Here is an 18,098-nt window from a genome sequence, read left to right as displayed (position 1 = left end):
GTTTGACAATGAAAGATTTGTATTGGAACATGAAATGGGCTTGTGTTATTGTTTCAAACTCTGTGAAGAATGCAAACCAAAATCAACAGTAGGAGGCATTCTGTATGTCTCGGTTATTAAATCAAGGTAGAGGCCCATGGACAGACACGGTCAAGCAGCCCTTGTGACCCCTTTTACCTCTCAGGACCCTCATCTCTGCTCTGTTCTCTTTGTTACGAAGTTCCCCTCACATCGGACAGAAACATGGTTGATCTCAGCTGCTCTGTTAAGCATTATTGTGCCCAGCCAGCCTTCCATGAAAAATATAAAAGATACACATCAGTGACCAAGATCTGTGGTCACAGTCGCTGAAAATTTCAGAAAGCATCAATTTAAACCTTAATGGAGGAGATCGGAAATTGGCATTGAGTAAAAACATGCACACTTGAGTACATAAACAGTTTGGAACTGTGTGGTAATTAGAAAAGACAGCTATTCTTCAATTAGGTGGCGACTGATTCTTAATGGATGACCTAAATTTCATCATTAGAATGAAGCCTAAAGAAGATTGCATATTAAAGGAACGTACAGTACAACACATGGAAAGAGATCCACACCAATACTGCCTTCACTTTTTCATGTCTAAGGGGTGTTGCTTTCAGAATAGAACTTCACTTTTAAAAACTATTCAGAGGCAATTAGCCCTGATCTGCTATGCTTTTATTATTTATTTTTTTCAGCCCACTTTGTAGAAAGGCATCATGGGGAGCAGTATGAGACAGGACACAGTCCACTCATTAAACACTAGTTGAGTCAAATAAAAAGGTGCCTTCATTTATATTAAAGGCATACCAGTCAGTCTACAGAGGGGGCAAGAAAAGTCTGAAGAGTTCTGATTTAAGAATCCCCCCCACCCTAAAAAAAGGTATAAAAATCAAGGACAGGTTATATAGACACAATGCCTTCAATGTCACAAAAAATAACTCCTTTGAAAAGCAGTACTGGACAGTTTCACCTTGCATCACACAGTAACCAGGGAAGGTATAAATAACTTGGAAATGAGGACAGACAGTCATGGTGGCCAAAAACACTAATTAGTCTGTAACCTACCATCCTGTGCAGCCAGTAGCCTGCAGTGATTTTCCCAAATTGACACCAGCTGGGAAAGATCAGTATCTTCCTGGGAAACCAAAGACTCTTTCATATGAAGGAGCTGAAACACCCCACCTGTGCCAGTTGTGTGTGTATTTATTCCGGGAAACAGACCCTGTGATAAGAGTCATGTTGTGTTTTTATCTGTTGTTGTGTTATGCTCTTGTGTGAAGGATCAAAATGCAGTTCAGCTTTTATTTGGAGGAGTTTGAGTGGCGAGTGACGAACCTGATGAGCTCTCGAAAGCCAAAACGGTGTGTTTCTTCTTTGTATGTTTCAGCCTGGAATCAACCTTTACCTGTTCCTGTTTGAAGTCTTGTGTCGTCAGACTCAAACACTGTCACTAGTTTTTGAAGGGGTTGGGTGTTCTCTTTCTGAAGGCACTTACACAATTTCCCAAACTTGCAAAGCAGAGAAAGAGAAAACATATGGAAAAGAGATGTTTTCAACATCTGGCTTATTCACGTTTTAGGGCTGCACTTGTCACAGTAAGTTATGTTCAAGGGCAGTAAAGGAAAGCCCTGCAGCCATGATGCTGTTAGAAAGCTGAAGTGGTTCCCAGTCCCAGACCTGGTGACCCACACACCTGCTGGTTTGTGTTCCCCCAGTTACACAATCAAACCCTTGACGTAATAGTACTAAGATTAATTTGAAATTCCCTGCTCATAAACATGTTTGAGCTTTAACTGTTGTGTTTTGAAAGTGAAATAAAATCCCAAATTGTGACTAGAAGCAAAATGCAAACAATTAACAATTAAAGCAACTTCTTAGATCCAGTAAGGCTTCAATTATCTAATGAAGGTAGGCTGGTATCAAAACCAACAAGTGTGTGGGTCACCAGGACCAGGACTGGAAACCACTGTCTTACAAGGACAGTGTGCTCTGTATTTGCTCTCTTTTGAAGTTTATCTCAGTCACCTCACCAACAGCTACAGTATATGCTATTATAGCTATAGGTTATAGCTAACCAAGCCAAGTACAGCAATGCAGCCATGATCCTGCGATATAGTAACATTTAATTAACACCAAATTTGAGCAATTAAAACATTAATAAGAACTGGGAAGACAGCTTTACTCCGTGATGTTAGACTAACCTATGAAGACAGCTCTTTTCAAAATTATTTGCCCCGCTTAGGGCTGACTGCACACATCTGTGTTTAGGGAATAGTATGTTGCAATAACAAGTCAGATTTGATACCCAGGAGACATCTCATCTTCCTATGAACTCTGTTCAGATGGTCCATGCTTGGATTTCTCTAGCTCATTGTGATATCTCCAGAGGCACCCCCTGCTCAAGAACATTTAGGCTTGTCACGGAGGCACAAGGCTCTGCAGATCGAGCAGGAGGGCAGCACGTTTGTGCTCCGGTGGTGAAGCTATGGAAAGCAGTTTTCCAGCTCTCTTCTCAAAAGCCCTTCCTAATTAGACCCTGGAGCAGTGAGCAGCTGTGTGCAGAAGGCACTGAAGTGACACAACACTTGTCTGGTAGCCAGGGAGCCAGGCAGTGTCTGCACATGAAAAATGATTACTCGCAAGCACAATCCCGAATCTAAACACTGGAAATATGGGAGCCACCCCCCACCAACCTCCCCCTCCCATTATGCCATAATTTGCCCTGGGTTTGCATCCTGAATGATTTAGGTTATTGGGTGCTCAATGTGGCTCTCTTTAAGCGGAGGCAGAGCTCAGTAAAGACAGGCACTGATCCTACAGTATGTAGCATTTTGATCCTACAGTACTGTATGTTGTGCAAAAGAATTTCCCCATCACTGATGCAGAATGGACATTGCAGTCTTGTGCTCAAACAAAGACCTTCTGTTTAAATGGGTTGGCACCCCACGCCTCCATGTTGTTATTATGCCCTTGACCTCTTGCCTACCCAACAAGGCTTTGCTCCATCGGCACTGGGTGTGGGCTGGGAAATTCTGGCTCAGTGCCTAGAAGGATCAACCGCAATCCAGACAACAAGCCTCCAAACACACTGACTGGTGTCACATAGATAATCATGTCAGACTTTGTGAAGCCCCTTACACAAACTGATACAGGGATTTGTATATCTGTATGTGCTGCTAGTTTTTATTTGCTTTGAGTTTAAAAAGAAATACGTGAAGCAATTGTGTCTTGTCTTCATCTGACTGCTTCACTTCAATACTGTCCCTGTCTCAGTCTGTGGAAATTTATCTAGACCTCTCGAGCCACACCACACTATGCTGAAATACATTTATCCTGTCATCCCAGTAGTTCATTAGCAATTTAATTGGTAAACAATTCCAAAATATCCTCTCCTCTGAATGTGATTTTATTCTGACATGCTGACATAGTTTGTTTTGACCACACTCGTTAGGCAAGACCCTCCGTTATTCAGCGGCCCTGTGAAGTTACAGTATCTCAATTCTTCGACTTTTACCACCATGCAGTCTGTTGAATGTCTGTTAATGAAAAAAAAAACAAGTCTCAGTTTTGATGCACCAGAGACACAATGTCTGCATGGTACTTTGTCCAGTTTGTCTGTGATGGAATTCCATCAGTCATCACTGGGGAATTTCTGGTGTGTTTTGGACAACCTGTTCAAGTATGTATAGGTTACTATAGACACACAAACCTCAGTGCTAGTAAATCTCAAGGCAGATAAGAATGTACTCTGGGCTAACAGTGAAATATTACTGAGAAAATAACTTGAGAGATGTTTATTTTACTTGTGTATGACTGGAGGGATGACACTGTCCAACTGATCAAACATTACCTTCCAAAGGTATGTAAACAGGCTTTACTCTGTCCTTCACATCTTTGAACACCATGTAATTTAATAAAACACTTTCTTAAACAGCTTGTTAAAAGAGAACTTCATATTTTGTCTTAACCATGAAAAGGCCGGGTTTGGCTAGATCTGCCCTTGCAGTTTGGGTACCTGTCCATAAGCGTTTGTTTCACAGTTAAAGAGATCACTGGGATGAATGCTACCTAATCCTTGACAAAGCTGATTAGTTCTTTTGGAGCAGTGGTACTGCAAGCTATTAAAGTGCAGGTGGCCTGGGTTTGAATATCTGATTAATTTGGCAATGACAGATTTTAAGTGACAGAGAAAATAAACCATGCTGACACTTCAGAATCCTTTCTCACTATCCTGTTTAAAAACACTGTCACTTGATGGCTTAACCTCAGCTGCTAAACGCCTAGTATTTGTATGTATTGGGTCTATTTAAGGCATCTTGGTTGACATTGGAAATATGACAGAACTCACAAGACAGCATTCACTCGTATGGCAGTCTTTGGGATGCGCTGTGATTTGGTGATAGCTTTGTTTCCTAAATAAAAGACAGAACTCATTACCATTTGCTTTTTAAAAAATTGGCTTGGATGAAATAAAATTCTGATAACAAAAAACAGACCCTGCAAAGTTCCAAGTGTTCCAGGCACAAAGTGAGAGAATTACATGTACTAGGCCATTTTTCAGAATGACTGCTTGAAGAGCCAAAACGATCCCTAGATATCACGCCATCAGAGCATCAGATCAAGTAAAGTACAAGAATCTGAAACTGACAGGTGAAAGCAGACTTCCACTGATTCCTGTACTGGAAATTTAGATTTTATATTAATTTATGTATGTATATGTTCTAATCTAAATTTGCACCCACTTAAACAGCTGGGTATTTAACCAGAACTATTCAGGTGAAGTACCTTGTTCAAGAGTATTATTACAGTGACTCACCTGGGATTTGAACCCCCAGTTACAAGTCCAGAACCCTACCCATTGCTCCACACTGCCGCCCCCTAGTTCAAGTAGAAAACATTCATTTTTCTGGTCATCATATTATAATCATAACAATCTAATGATCATAATCACTAGATTAACCATAGTTAATCTATAGTTTAAAACAGTTCATACCAACAACAACTAGTTCACACCCTTCAGTTGCTAATACCAGTTGCTAATTTCTATTGGAACCAACTGGAACATCCATTAGGGCAAGAATGTCTTTCTAAGAAATCCAGCTGCGTTGAAGTCACACACTTGTGCAGTGCTCATTCTCCAGTGGAAACATGGCTAGAAAACCTCCCTTTACAGTCAAGGTACTGCAATTACCTTTGAGGGTATAATAGGACCCTGTCTCCATAAACGTTGTGATCTTTAAGACTCTCACATGCAATGGAACCAGTGCCAATTACTTGTAATAACAGAAAATGAGGAAAGATTGCACAACTTTTTACCGTTAAACAAACTGGAGCGTTTTCTGCTGTTCGTTTTGTTCCTTGTCTTTCTGTACAACAAAACCACATTTTCTCTTTCCCTTGGGCTAGGCATGGAAATAAAACTTGTTCCACTCACCTAGGTTACTTTGCCTTGATTTATTTTCTAGGATGTCATGCGTTTTTTGCAGCCTGTTAATGGAGATTCCAATTCTAATAGTACCATTTTTACACAACTGATGAAGCAAACAGATCATCTTGCAGATGATTTCATCAAAGCCATAACACAAAACATTCATAGATACCTACTGTGTGCTTTTTTGTCAGTATGAAGTTTCTTCATACTATAGTACATCTGCTCAGCATTCTTCAGATGTTATTTTCCAGACCTTAACCTTGTTATGCAACAATTAATTATTTGCCAAGTAAACACTCAGAAATCAGTGAGCTGCACTATTTTGTAGGTGTCAGCAAGAGCAGGAAAACAACTGCAATTCATTTTTAACTGTGGTCCTTCCACTGGACTGCATCTTCATCCCAAACTGTCCCAGGACAAGAGAAACAGTCCTTTAAGCCCAGACCACCCCAATTTTTCTTTTCTGAAGGTGTAACAGTCACACATCACAAGATGTCATGATCCATTTCAACACTGCCTCACACAGCCAGTGTCAAGTTTCACAACCCAAGAATTTGTCCCGATTTCACGCAAGCCTGACAGGAGCAAATATGCCCTTCTGGCTAATGACACTCAGATCTGAGGGCCGGGTCAAATTACAGCACCTGAGACTGAAACGCCCGCCAGATGTTGCAAAAACTCTCCGCAAACTGATGAAACAAAGATGCCCTTGCTCAGAAATAAGGTGAGGCATGATTTAGGGAAAACAAGAAAAATGCCAGGATAGTCAAGGAGAGAGCAGAAAAGGCCGCAAACCAGTGAAGACATGAGAAAGACAAACCAGAGAGCAATCGATAAGCAAAGTCGAAACAAAGTAACTCAGGGAAAACCACCAAGAAAACGTAAACACGCTGACTGGGCGCCGGAGTATCGCCGGGGCAGGTCTTATAAATCCAGGTATTTAGTAAGCATTCATGGGATTGATCTTCATCATGATCTGGATGTCACACAAACTGGTTGATTGAAGCGAACATATTAAAGACATATTAAAAGTAGCAATAGCAAACTCGGGTGTAAGTTTCCACCACTCAGAATAAGCATTTCACAATTGTTTCTATATGTCAAGTACTGTCCATTAGGTTCTTAGGATCTGTGCCATTCACGTGCCTGTTCTCCTACTACTTTAATGAAAAGGAGATCGCTGCTCTGGGAATGACAAGATATAATATTCATATCCCCCAACAACCACCCCGCCCCCCTCTCAGAATGATGTTTTCTGTGTAACCTACTGAAATCCCCCTCGTCTTATCATTTTGTTTCTATCTGGCCTAAAAATCATGTGATTAAGAACAGGAGATTCCCACCCCAAGACATTCACTCCACTTCATGGAGCTGAAGGAACTGCCAGTAAAAGTAATGACGATGTACAGTATCTTAGGGTCAGCCCACAAAATGTGAATGGAGGAAGCATGGCTCCTAATTCTGATTTGTTTATGAGACACTGATCCCCTGGGGCTCACTCGCCAGTGAAAATAGAACAGGTTTTTCCTCCTACACTATTCCCTTAACACACACCTCTGGAGTCACGATTCCAAAGACAGAGTTATGAGCCTGTGGCTTGGAACAACATGTGTTAGCGCATTGCCAACCCAGAAAGACAGTACAAGCATGACTTAATCCCTGGTTTTCAGAGGATTACAGTGCTAATATAAAAATGTCAAGCTATTTAATATAAGGAAAAAGAAAAAATAACTTGGGCTCCTGTTAAGTCATTCTTTTACTTGCTTAAATAAACTCATAAGAACACTGATATATTGGTTCTCAATAGGTGTGCATTTTTAAACCTTATTGTATTTAATGGCTTTCAAAGTTGCTACCCAGAGCGAACCTTCTTTCTTTTAAGAAGAGGTGTGAACACAAGGCAGTGCTGTAAGAGCATGATCTACACAATGCATTTAGAATGCTCAAATGAACAGCTCTCCCCAAACTGTTGCACTGAGAATATTTCCAGAAGACACACGGTAGGTATCATTCCTGATTACTAAAAAACAGATATTCATCCAAGATCCTAGTACATGTCTATGCATGGCCAGTTTAAACCATCAGATGAAAGCCACAGAACTTAGCCCAGTGCCGCCCATCTGCAATTTAACTCGCATGCATCTTGCACAATAAGCTATTCTATATAAAAGCTACTGCGTCCATTTTGATGGCACTGCTCCAGACCTCAGGAGCACATGTTGCCTCCCCCTTTCTGAATGTCATCGTTGCTGCATGCCAGAGCTGTTAACTATCAAACCCGACCTTCCATGTGACGTCAGCACAGCCTCTTCCCTCAGTCTGGAAAAGACAGATAAGCTGGTGTGGAAAGGGGCATGCCTGACTCAAGCCAGACCACAGGGGCAGATGCTGCCAACAGGCAAGACAACATGAGCCCAGGCGCGGTGGACTGGTGCAGGGGGTGTCTGTTAGCGGCAGGCTAATGCTATGCTGTGCGGGGACAGCGCTAACTGGTATCCGTGCGCTGTGAACCTTCCCCACGGACCCATGCTCCAGCGCACTCTGCAATGAAGGTTCTCACACCAGCTACTGTGATTTCAATGGTTTGCCATGCTGCGGTATTGATGAGCCAGGAAAATTAAAAGAAAAGACATTGCTCCCTTGGTAATGCACATGTGCAATGACACAAAAATCCAGAATACAGAATTTATCAAAATAAAGGACCTAGAAGGGACCTACAAATAAACTGCCAACCAGAATTGTCATATTTTCAAATAAAGTGGCGATCACCATGGGCAACTTTAATCAGGCCAATTCAAGGCCTGATTAAACTGTCAAGCTGCTACTGGGGTGGCTGTTCTGTGTATCTTTCCTGTCAAAGCCACATGACAAGCAAGGTACAAAACTGGGACTCTGTTGACTACCAGATTGTCACAAAACACACAGTTTCTCCCCCCCCCCTCCTCCCCACCCATGAAAAAAAAGTTTCAGGCTCTGAATCCTGGCAGCCTCACACTACACAAATCCAACAGTGTAAGTGATGTATACTGTATGGTTATTCCCTAAATTTCCAGAATCTACAGGACATTATTAGATGAACCCAGTCCAGCTGGTTTTCTTTAAGGAATCAGTTTGCTTTCCGCCCCCCCAACCAGCACTGTCCACTTCCCTGCCTGTTTAGAGCTGACAGTGGTCTCTGCTCTGACTCCCAACATACTTTGCTCATAGAGTCAGTCACCAAATCCTAGACCTTGTGCTGTGTATGTTACTTCGTCTGCCGACAAAACATCTCGGTTTGCTGTTCGGCTGCCAAAGTTTTACTCCTCCGTGACACATATTGAGCGTGGCCCTGACACAGGGTGAAACCCTTCGCTGAGAAATGGGGGGGCCATAATCTTCCTCTGGGCCACTGCTCATCTCCTTGGAAGAAAAAGGCTCCTCAGTTTATTTGCTGCAGCTCGTCTGGAACTGCTCTGCTCCTGCAAACAGGAATCCGCACGGGGCTGGAGGGGGTTGTTTGGTTGTTTCTAACACTTTGGGGTGATGTCAAAAACAATACTCCCAGCGCCGCATCTACAGCCACTTTATAAAGTGATTATTAAGAGGACTGTTAGCAGGCAGCCTGAGCCATTTCCTGGAAGAAAAAGAGGGCCAGGCGCCCATGAATGTGTTGGGTAGTTAAGTTTTGAAACTGGCACTGGCCCTTGTTATAAAAGTTGGAAATCATAACATCCACCGCATTATGCTGATAAAATATCTGTAAATGAGCTCATGTTCATCCAAAGATCTCACACACTTCTTCAAACCAAGAAGTCCCGCATATGACACACAGCCTGGTAAGAGGACGCAAAGCATTGAACTCCCATGTCTTTATCCCAGGAATTCATTTGACAAGTATGGTTTTAAAACTGCCCCTTTGGCAGATCAGTGCACTGACTTCATCTCAGCAAAGAACAGACATTGACAGCTGCAGCAGACGCAAGAACAGCTACCATAAGGGGACGGAAAATCTTTCTCATTGTATGGTTTTGTTGATGTCAGAAGAGACTGACAGTGGAATACCATTTTTCGGGAATCTGTTGCTTCAAGACATCAGCGGGGATATGGTTTATACCAGCAGCGTCAGAATGAAATCCACAACTCCCACAAATGAGCTAATGATTGGATCAAAGTATTGAATATCTGTCCGAGGTCTTTTAAAAGATCTTGGTTGATTGGAAAAGCACGCTTGCTCAGAGGTCATCAAATAATGAAAACAATTAAGTTAGCGCAGGGTTGGGTGAATCAGGAGCCAGATTTGACAAGATCCTGATACACCACAAGGTGGAAACTCCTTTAATTAGACTAGCTCTGTGGATCTCTTAAGAATAAAAATCAGTGACCACAACGGAGTTCCTACTCTTCCTTGAGAGAGGACAATAACGTGCTAAACCACAGTAACCAGCAGGCCTCCACACTGTGCTTGATTGCCACAAGGCAGAAGGCTTCTTTATTAAGAGGACGTATTGATCACTTTGAATTCCAGGTATTGTTCCTCCATCATGTCCGTTACCAGGGAAACATCTCAGCCTTAGAACTAAGGCACATATAAAGCATTAAGAGACAGTTCTCTGCATCAAACCTGTGGGTGTGACCTAATTTCTCTTCCGTTTCCATTTAAGTACTGCTGAAACAGCTACTACGACATGTAGGTTTTGTATGAACCACTTGAGAGAGACTCATACATTTTGAGAAGCAGTTCAAGATTTGTGTTTTATCATTTTCAAACAAGCAACCAAGTCTCCTAGATGTGATCCTGACCGATCATGTTTCTGAAGGAACACAAAAGCAATCATTTCAGTCATGGGAGTTTTTTTGTTTTCTTATTCTGAAACTCAGATTCTGACAGGAAAGACAAGAAGGAATTTCACATGAAGAGAATGATGTGCTGAACAACTAAACCAGAGTGCATGCACGCACACAGATATAAATATATTAAAGGAAAATTAAAAGTTCTCATATAAAAATACTATAATTACCCCATGATAAAAATACCTAAAGAAAAACACTCCAATTTTAAAAGGGACCCTAAATATCTGTGTTCTGAAAGCATCTAATATGTTAACAATGAAAGTCAGGATCACTGGCTATTACAACCAACAGCCAACAGCCTACTGTATGTTTATTTTTTGTTGAAAGGGGACTGGTATTGGAGCCATTCAAAAGTACTTACTTTATTAAATGCACTGAAACGATACTCTTAATTTTAACGTGCAATGACTCCGATTCATCAGGTGAAGACTTCAGATCCAGCCTGCTTCTTGTTAACCCCATGTAGTTGTGCTGTTTTGTTCTTTGCTGAACCATCAAGATCCTAACACTTGGTATCCACCTAAAGAACAGTGAACCTAGGTTGAACATGATTTGCCGGTTAAATGCCACACTTGTTTGTTATTCACTGGTTACTCCTGTCACTCCTTCTGAACTTTTCATGAATTTCTCCACACAACAGGCTTCTGTTATTCTTGGAACTGTAAAGCCAGGTCTTTAAAATCTCAACCTGCCCTGAGGTCAGAAAAGATATTCAAGATGAATTTTCAGCAGGGAATTTTCCTGCAGGAAGGATTAGGTAAGCTTTGAAAAGGATTAGCTGTGAAAATGTTTGTTTTAAATGCTAACTGGAAGTAATAACAGGCTATAAAGTCTTAATTTTCTTCTTCTTCAAGACAGTCAGCTATTTATTTTTGTTAACAAAGACCATCAGTAACTACAAAATGGGATTCACTTAATTTATTCTTCAAACCAAGTGGTTTTATTTTGCAAAACACTATATAAACCCAAGTGGGGAAAATTCTCACACCAACATCTCTGCTCTCCTGGCCTCTTGCATGGGACTACCCACCCATTTTCTAACTGCTTCATCCAGTTTGTGGTCTTGTTTGGGGGCCTATCCCAGCAAGCAACAAGACAGTGTACACACACACACTCACTCACACCAGGGCCAATTTTCCCAGCATTCACCTGCCAGCATGTTTTTGGACTGTGGGAGGAAACCGGAGCACCTGAAGGAAACCCACATGAACAAATACAAACTCCAGGCAGAGAGCACCCCTGGGTCCAGAAATGATCCCAGCGCTAACCACTGTGTCACCGTGCTGCCCACATTGGAATATATTTAAAACAAAGTCAGCCGAGTGACTAACACACTTCCTGTAATTTGCACCTGGATTTAATCTTTGCCATAAGGAATGACACAGATTACGCCACAGACAGAAGGATGCCAGGGAAGACAGGGGGCCAACTCGCCTCCAGTTTGCTCATCTGGCTGTTAGGCGCTGATCATCAAGGCTCTCCTGTGTGAACGTACTGCCAGGTCCCATTTACATTAAAAAGCCAAGAATCGCCCCTGTCAAGAGCTATCCTAGCATCCGAGCATTAACACTCAGAGTGAATCTGATCCCTAAAAATAAGCGAATAAAAGGAAATCCTCCAAGAATACTCCCCCGGTGGAGTGATGCATATTCAACGCACAGAGGGGAGGGGGGGCCACTGCACATCCTGCCGGTGTTTAATTCCCTGGGCTTTGAAGATTAAGTTTCCTTGAAAGTCGTTTCCACCCTGACTGCCCACGTTAGGAGAGAGAGCTCATCACCACCCGCACAGCAACCAGTGTATAATTACAACGACTGTAGAAGCCCGGCCAGGTTACAGCACATGCCCAGGCACTGAGAGGGTTTACATGACTGATTTACTGAAACGGCTCTGAAGTCAGAGGTCTCGATGCTTCAAGTCCCCTCCTCCTCTCCCTCCGCACTTCTAAAGCTGCCGAACATTTGTTTTTCCTTGACAAAACCGTTTCTTTCCGAGGTAGAGCTGGTCGATTTAAGGAAACTCTGTACCCAATACAAATTGCGTGGAACAGTCTTGGAATTTCGACACTCGAGTATTGTTTTACGTTCTTCATAACCAAGGTTTGGGTGAAAGACAACACCTCAAGGCCCGCCAGCCATCTCCTGACTACAATACACATACAAGACATCATGCTTTCTTTCCCAGCAGCCTTTGCTCAGGCTCCCCATCACTAAGAGCAACCCTTTGGCTCATTTTATAGGGGAACTCCAACTGCCTTATCCACATGGCCACTCAACATAAAGTCAAAACGTGTTCTGAAGTCTCCAGTTCATTTATCGCAAATGCATTACTTACAGTGAAAAGAAACCCACTAACCCCACTATAACTATGCCACTATTTCGGACTAGGCATTGAGACCCCTGCTCTTTTCATTATAATAAAATACCCATGTGCAATCCACAACTACACAAAAAGTCTATAATCAAAAATAAATGATCTTCCAATTATGAGCACAGAATCTTCCCTGCAGCAGTTGTGATTTCAACAACACCTTAAAAAGCAATCACTTCTGATCTAGAAACCGATACAGTTCAGCAGCAGATATTTAATTCCATAAAATTAAACTTCGACCCAAAACAATTCAATTGGACTTTTCTGATTTAATTGGTTTTGAGCGTGAGGCAGTTGCATTCAGTTTTACTTTTCAAAAGTCATGGTGAGGGAGCCAGTTCCACAGGGTGGGATTGGCACTATCCATTGGGGTTACGGGCACATTTATTTGAGGTTCAGACATCTTTGATTCAAGCACATAACCCGATTTTCTGATCCCACACAGATCAGAAATTCAATCACCTTCAATTCTCAAAGGATGCCAATCTCATTGTTACGGTTACTATAGCTGGGACTGTATGTTTTCCTTTTGTAAGGTGAAGGCATATTTTGCCTTTGTAAATAAATACAGAGTCTTGTTTCCACCTGGATGGAAGAGAGCTGTTTCAAATGACAAACTGTGCAAGGTATAGTCACAACTCACCAAGCAGATACCTGTGACACACCTGTGTGTTAGTCCTTCTGTATGAATACTAAGACAAATAAGTAGAAAATAGCCCACCTTATTCAGTTGGGCTCTTTTCTACTTTGATTGAACATCAGTTAAACATCAGTTGTGCACCTTATGAAACATCAGCCACCATGAGGACACTGAGCTGCCCCTCTGGTAGAGTAAACCATACAATGAAAAAAGGGTACTGTACTTCCCTTAGAATAGAAACATTGACTACTGTAAATTTACAAACCAATTCCACCACACTTGGAACATATACAACAAAATACATTATTGTGGCTTACTCCTGATTTTATTTGGTCTATTTACTGCAGGGGTTGCTTGTTTCACAGTTACTATCGTACAGCAGCTTGAATCTTTCGAAAAGCACTTCTAAGTACAAGGTAGCAGTTTTACAGTCATGGTCCAACACACCTCACCATGCTAGATCTTGTTGGCATGTTGTGAGCATACGTTTTCGAAGCATGCTACAGATTTAGAAGGCTTCTCATCTCGGCTAGCATAAACAAATGACTGTTAAAAAAAGTTTTTTTTTAGAAAAATAAATAAATGGCATTTACCGACGGCGCTTTTGTACAATATCAATGGGTCGGTTGACAGCACAGGGAGATCCGAATATATTCCCATTCCGCACTTTGAACGCTCGGTCGGGCGATGGGAGAAATCCACTGTTCGTTGGCAAACTCATATTTTCTTCTGTCCTTCCTCGCTCTTTCTTTATGCTCAACAGTTGGGGGGGGGGAGAGAGGGAGCTCCTAGTATCTGTCTGTCCTCTTCCTTTCACACAACCCTGGCTTCGCAGTGCAGAACCTGCTTCCCATTGTCACCAGTCTAACCAAAGGTACTGGACAACAGTAACACTAACCGCATGAAGACCAAGAGGAATAGCTCTCACGATCTTTCTCAAGCTTTGATGAAGGTTCACTTTCTCCTTCTTCCTCTCCAGAAATCAATATCAGCCGTGGCTCCTGAATCCAGCCCCTTGTCTCTCTGCTTATCCCATTTTTCGCAAAAATGACATCTTCCGAAGGCTTCGTGCAAGCTCATTTAAAAGTCTGCCTTTTCCGGAGAGCCTGTCAGAAACCAACTCGTGCTGCACTCGCACACACACTCACACGCAGAGACACGCGCACACACACACACACGCACTCACGCACTCGCACTCACACTCACACAGTGCAGGATTTTGTGGAAACCTGTGAAAAAGCCCTTGCTCAGTAAAAGAAAGCAGACGCACACTCTCTATCTCTCCCTTCTGTTCTACACACCACACTGCCTGCAGATCACACTCCTCTGGCTGAGTTCCATGTTTCAGCCCCTGCTACACTCTCACACTCTCACAGTTCTGCTCTCCCTCTCAATGCCTTGTCGCTCTTACTCCCCCCACCCCCCTTCACCACCCCCCCCACCTCCCCAGCTCCCGTCTCAACTCCCTCTGACAGCTGGAGTCCTGTACAACTAAACTGTCTCTCTCCTGCACCAGGACAGTGAGCGGCCCTCTGAACAAGTGCCAGTCTCACTGTGAAGTCACTGCGCGGAGGGGGCGGGGCTCAAGGCTAATGTGCTGAAGCTGTCTTGGGATGTCCCAAGTTAACCCTTTACTGGAGCTCCCTCCGGCTCTCCACTGCAAGACAACACAGACACGGGGAAGCCTGAGGTGCTGAAGAACCAGCAGCATTGACAACAGATTCATTAGTATCCCCGGGGACCAAGGCACTTGCTTCAGAATGGGATGCACAGCAAAACTCCGGTTTCCTTAAAGATTTCCTGCTGCGCACCACAAACACACTGTCTATTCAGTTCCTAAACATGCCAAAAAAGATAAATGTAACACCAAGAATGTACTTTAAAAACACCAAAACCAATTTATTTGTATACTGAACTCAAATAAGATGATTCTGTCTTTTGTGAACAGGGAAGCCTTGTTTTAATATTGCTTCAAATCTCCATACAGCTCTCTGGTTGTGCCTAAAACCACTTTCTTTTAACAGCTTACAGCTAACTGTGCAATCCTCAGAACTCAATGCACCTCTGTACTATGTGCTCTACACACAGTCCCATTGCTAGGAACCTTAATTTCCTAGGGGATTATTCATTGTGCACAGCTAGGGAGCACATTTCAATCCTTCAGGGAAACAGGATATCTCAGCTTTTATTCCCTCTGACTTCTCACAGGTCTGATAGCACTGTCTAGTTCATCTGACAGCTTGCCGTTGTCTGCTCACAGCTCTGCGAGCCGTTCTGCACATGTCAGGAGCTGCACTTAATTTGAACTGGGCTTGTAAGTCAGCTGCTGAAAATAAAGTGAAACGTGGAAAGCTGAGCAGAAAACGGACTCCATCAAGAGGAGATTTCTGAAGCTGGGATGACAAGCACAGAGCCTGTATTCTCTTTAGCACGGAAGGCTGTAACTCCCCTTCTCCCTCACTCTACCCCCCTGCAGAGCGAAGCGCTGGCTCTTCTGTTCCACAGCAGGTATGAGACGAAACGACTGTTTGCTTTTCTCGTGGCTCAAGCGCTACCATCATCCCCAAACGTGGACTAGCAAAAGGTGAGATACAAAGTGGGCCAACAGATGAACACCAGGAAGGCAGTGTGTGCGTGGGAGTACGAGGGAAGGGGGGTGTTTATTCTTGGCCAACAGTCTATAGAAACCACGCCAAGAGAGACTCGGACGTTTTTGCTGTGGTAATTGAGAACAGAAGGATAATGTCCACAGAGCTGACCCTCATCATTGGAATCACAGTTTAAATGCAGTACTCGGTGATACTGCACAGTCTATGACTAACAAATGATAAAGACTGGCATGCACCGATACCTGAACACTGACAAGGCCAGTGAGTAAAACGTTTGTATTAAACTAGACTTTATGCAGTGTACTTTATACAGGGTTATTTACATTCACACACGCAGTAGAACTTTGATTTTGTTACAAATAAATATATAACAGCGCCTCTCTCTTTCCTTATTAATTGCTTTTTTTAAAAAAAAGTAAAGAAAATCACATTGCAAGCATTTCCACTGTTACAAATTGTCTTTGAAAATCTCCAATTTCATGAGGAAGCCCCAGACTCTGTACTGTACTGTTCCTGGACACAATGCCTTTCAGCAGCAGCAGAGAAAAAGAACTAAAAAGACACTTTAATTTAATAACTAAAACCTTGAAATTGGAAAAAGATACACTTTTTCTACATTTTCCGTGGACATTTTTTCTTTAACATTTGCTTTCCCTTAAGGAAATCCCTTTAATCTCACTAATTAACAACCAGATAAAGACTTTGTTACTTCATCAGATGAAGGAGGGTCCCAAACTTGCCGATTACTTCCAGTGGCCACCAACCCAACTGATGGCTCCACAAGAGAGTGAAGGAAGATTCTCCAAACAGCAACTGTCTGAAACATCTCAGTAAACCATCTCAATAAACCTCTAAAAACGCAGGGGTCAGCAGCTCCACTCCAGGAGAGCCTCACTGATTTCAGGTTTACATTCAGAATTACTTAATTAGGTCAATATGTTGCTTCATTAGGAGGTGTGAACATGCTCTTCCAGAACTTCTAATCCCTCAGTAATGCTGCCTGGAGGCACTGTGCTGTTGAAGGTGCTGTCCTTCACACGCAACATTAAACCAAGGTCCTGGCTACTCGGTCATTTAAGATCCCAGGGTACTGCTGTAAGAACAGGGTTGTTCACCCCAGTATCCTGGCTAAATTCCAAGAAATTCCAAACTCAATTTGTAAACCAACTTTTTGAAAATTGCTTTAGGATTAATTGGAATGAAAAGCACAACCCAAACCCAATTAATGAATCTATAATAATCATCATCAACGACAACAACCAAATTCCTTTAATATACAGTAGAGCCTGAAGCAAAAAATGTCCTTTTCATAATAACTTATATTTACTAATAAGCTAAAACTTATATAAACTTATATAGGAACCATACAGGACAAGCACCCTGGTTTCAATTTTGTAACACATGATAAGAAATACAAAAAATCAAGAAACTCTGCTGAAAGTGTGACTGAACAGTTGTACACTGGCAAAGCTAATTATAAAAATCATTTAAAAATGTAAGGCCAAGTATTATTTTTAAAAACTTAAAGACATCACCATTCTTTAAAGACACCTTTGGGAAATCACTGCAATCCAGGAAGAAAACCTTTACATTTTCAAAATCAGTTAATTTTTCTTTTTTTTTCCCCAGTGAATTTTCCAAGACATCTATTTAAAGAGCTCCAGTTTGTAACTGAAGAATTAATCACAAGCATACAATGAATATCCCAAAGGATATTTACTCAGATCCCATGGATTCACAAGCCTCACGTAGAGTAGCTGCAGTGATTAGAATAAAACCCACTGGAGAATAAGATGTTGGCAGGACTGCGACGGCTGGCTTGTTTCCCCCCACTTTACAGCAAAATACACATACAAATAAGGAAGCACCTTTAAAAGGACTGGGTAAAACAAGAATATCAATGTCATAATGACATCACTAGTGAAATATGAGCCCAAACTTTGAAGAATAAAAGGAACGATTACCGAAAAAAAGATGACAGCAAAAGTTCTATCAGATGGTATTTTGACAGCAGGCACATGGGTGGGATCCCTTTTCAGAAACATAAATATCTGTCCGCTCTGAGCACTTGTTATTCACTGCCCACTAAAGATGGCCAGACAGGGGGAATGCTGTCTAAAGATAGACAGTGTCCTTTTCAACCTGTAATGCCCTGAATCAGCAGGTGACTGACGCTCCCTTGAGACTGCAAACC

The 18,098-nt window shown here is 42.2% G+C and overlaps 1 protein-coding gene across 4 annotated transcripts in view; it reads right to left on the bottom strand.

Moving 5' to 3' along the window:
- The window catches only part of pde4cb (phosphodiesterase 4C, cAMP-specific b), a 147,692-nt gene that overhangs the window by 29,862 nt on the left and 99,732 nt on the right, over positions 1 to 18,098 (bottom strand). The window contains exon 1 of one of the 4 annotated variants that reach the window (XM_088907657.1): positions 13,889 to 14,556. The exons of the other annotated variants lie outside the window; for them this stretch is intronic. Within the exon in view, the coding sequence (XP_088763783.1) occupies positions 13,889 to 14,016 (128 nt within the window). The 5' untranslated portion in view covers positions 14,017 to 14,556. Of the gene's footprint in view, positions 1 to 13,888; positions 14,557 to 18,098 lie in introns of those variants that run through there. 4 annotated transcript variants of the gene reach the window in all.

Source organism: Atractosteus spatula, chromosome 28 (genome assembly GCF_055471065.1).
Source record: "Atractosteus spatula isolate fAtrSpa1 chromosome 28, fAtrSpa1.hap1, whole genome shotgun sequence".
Classification (NCBI taxonomy): Eukaryota; Metazoa; Chordata; class Actinopteri; order Semionotiformes; family Lepisosteidae; genus Atractosteus; species Atractosteus spatula.
This window is presented reverse-complemented; position numbering and strand designations above follow the sequence as displayed.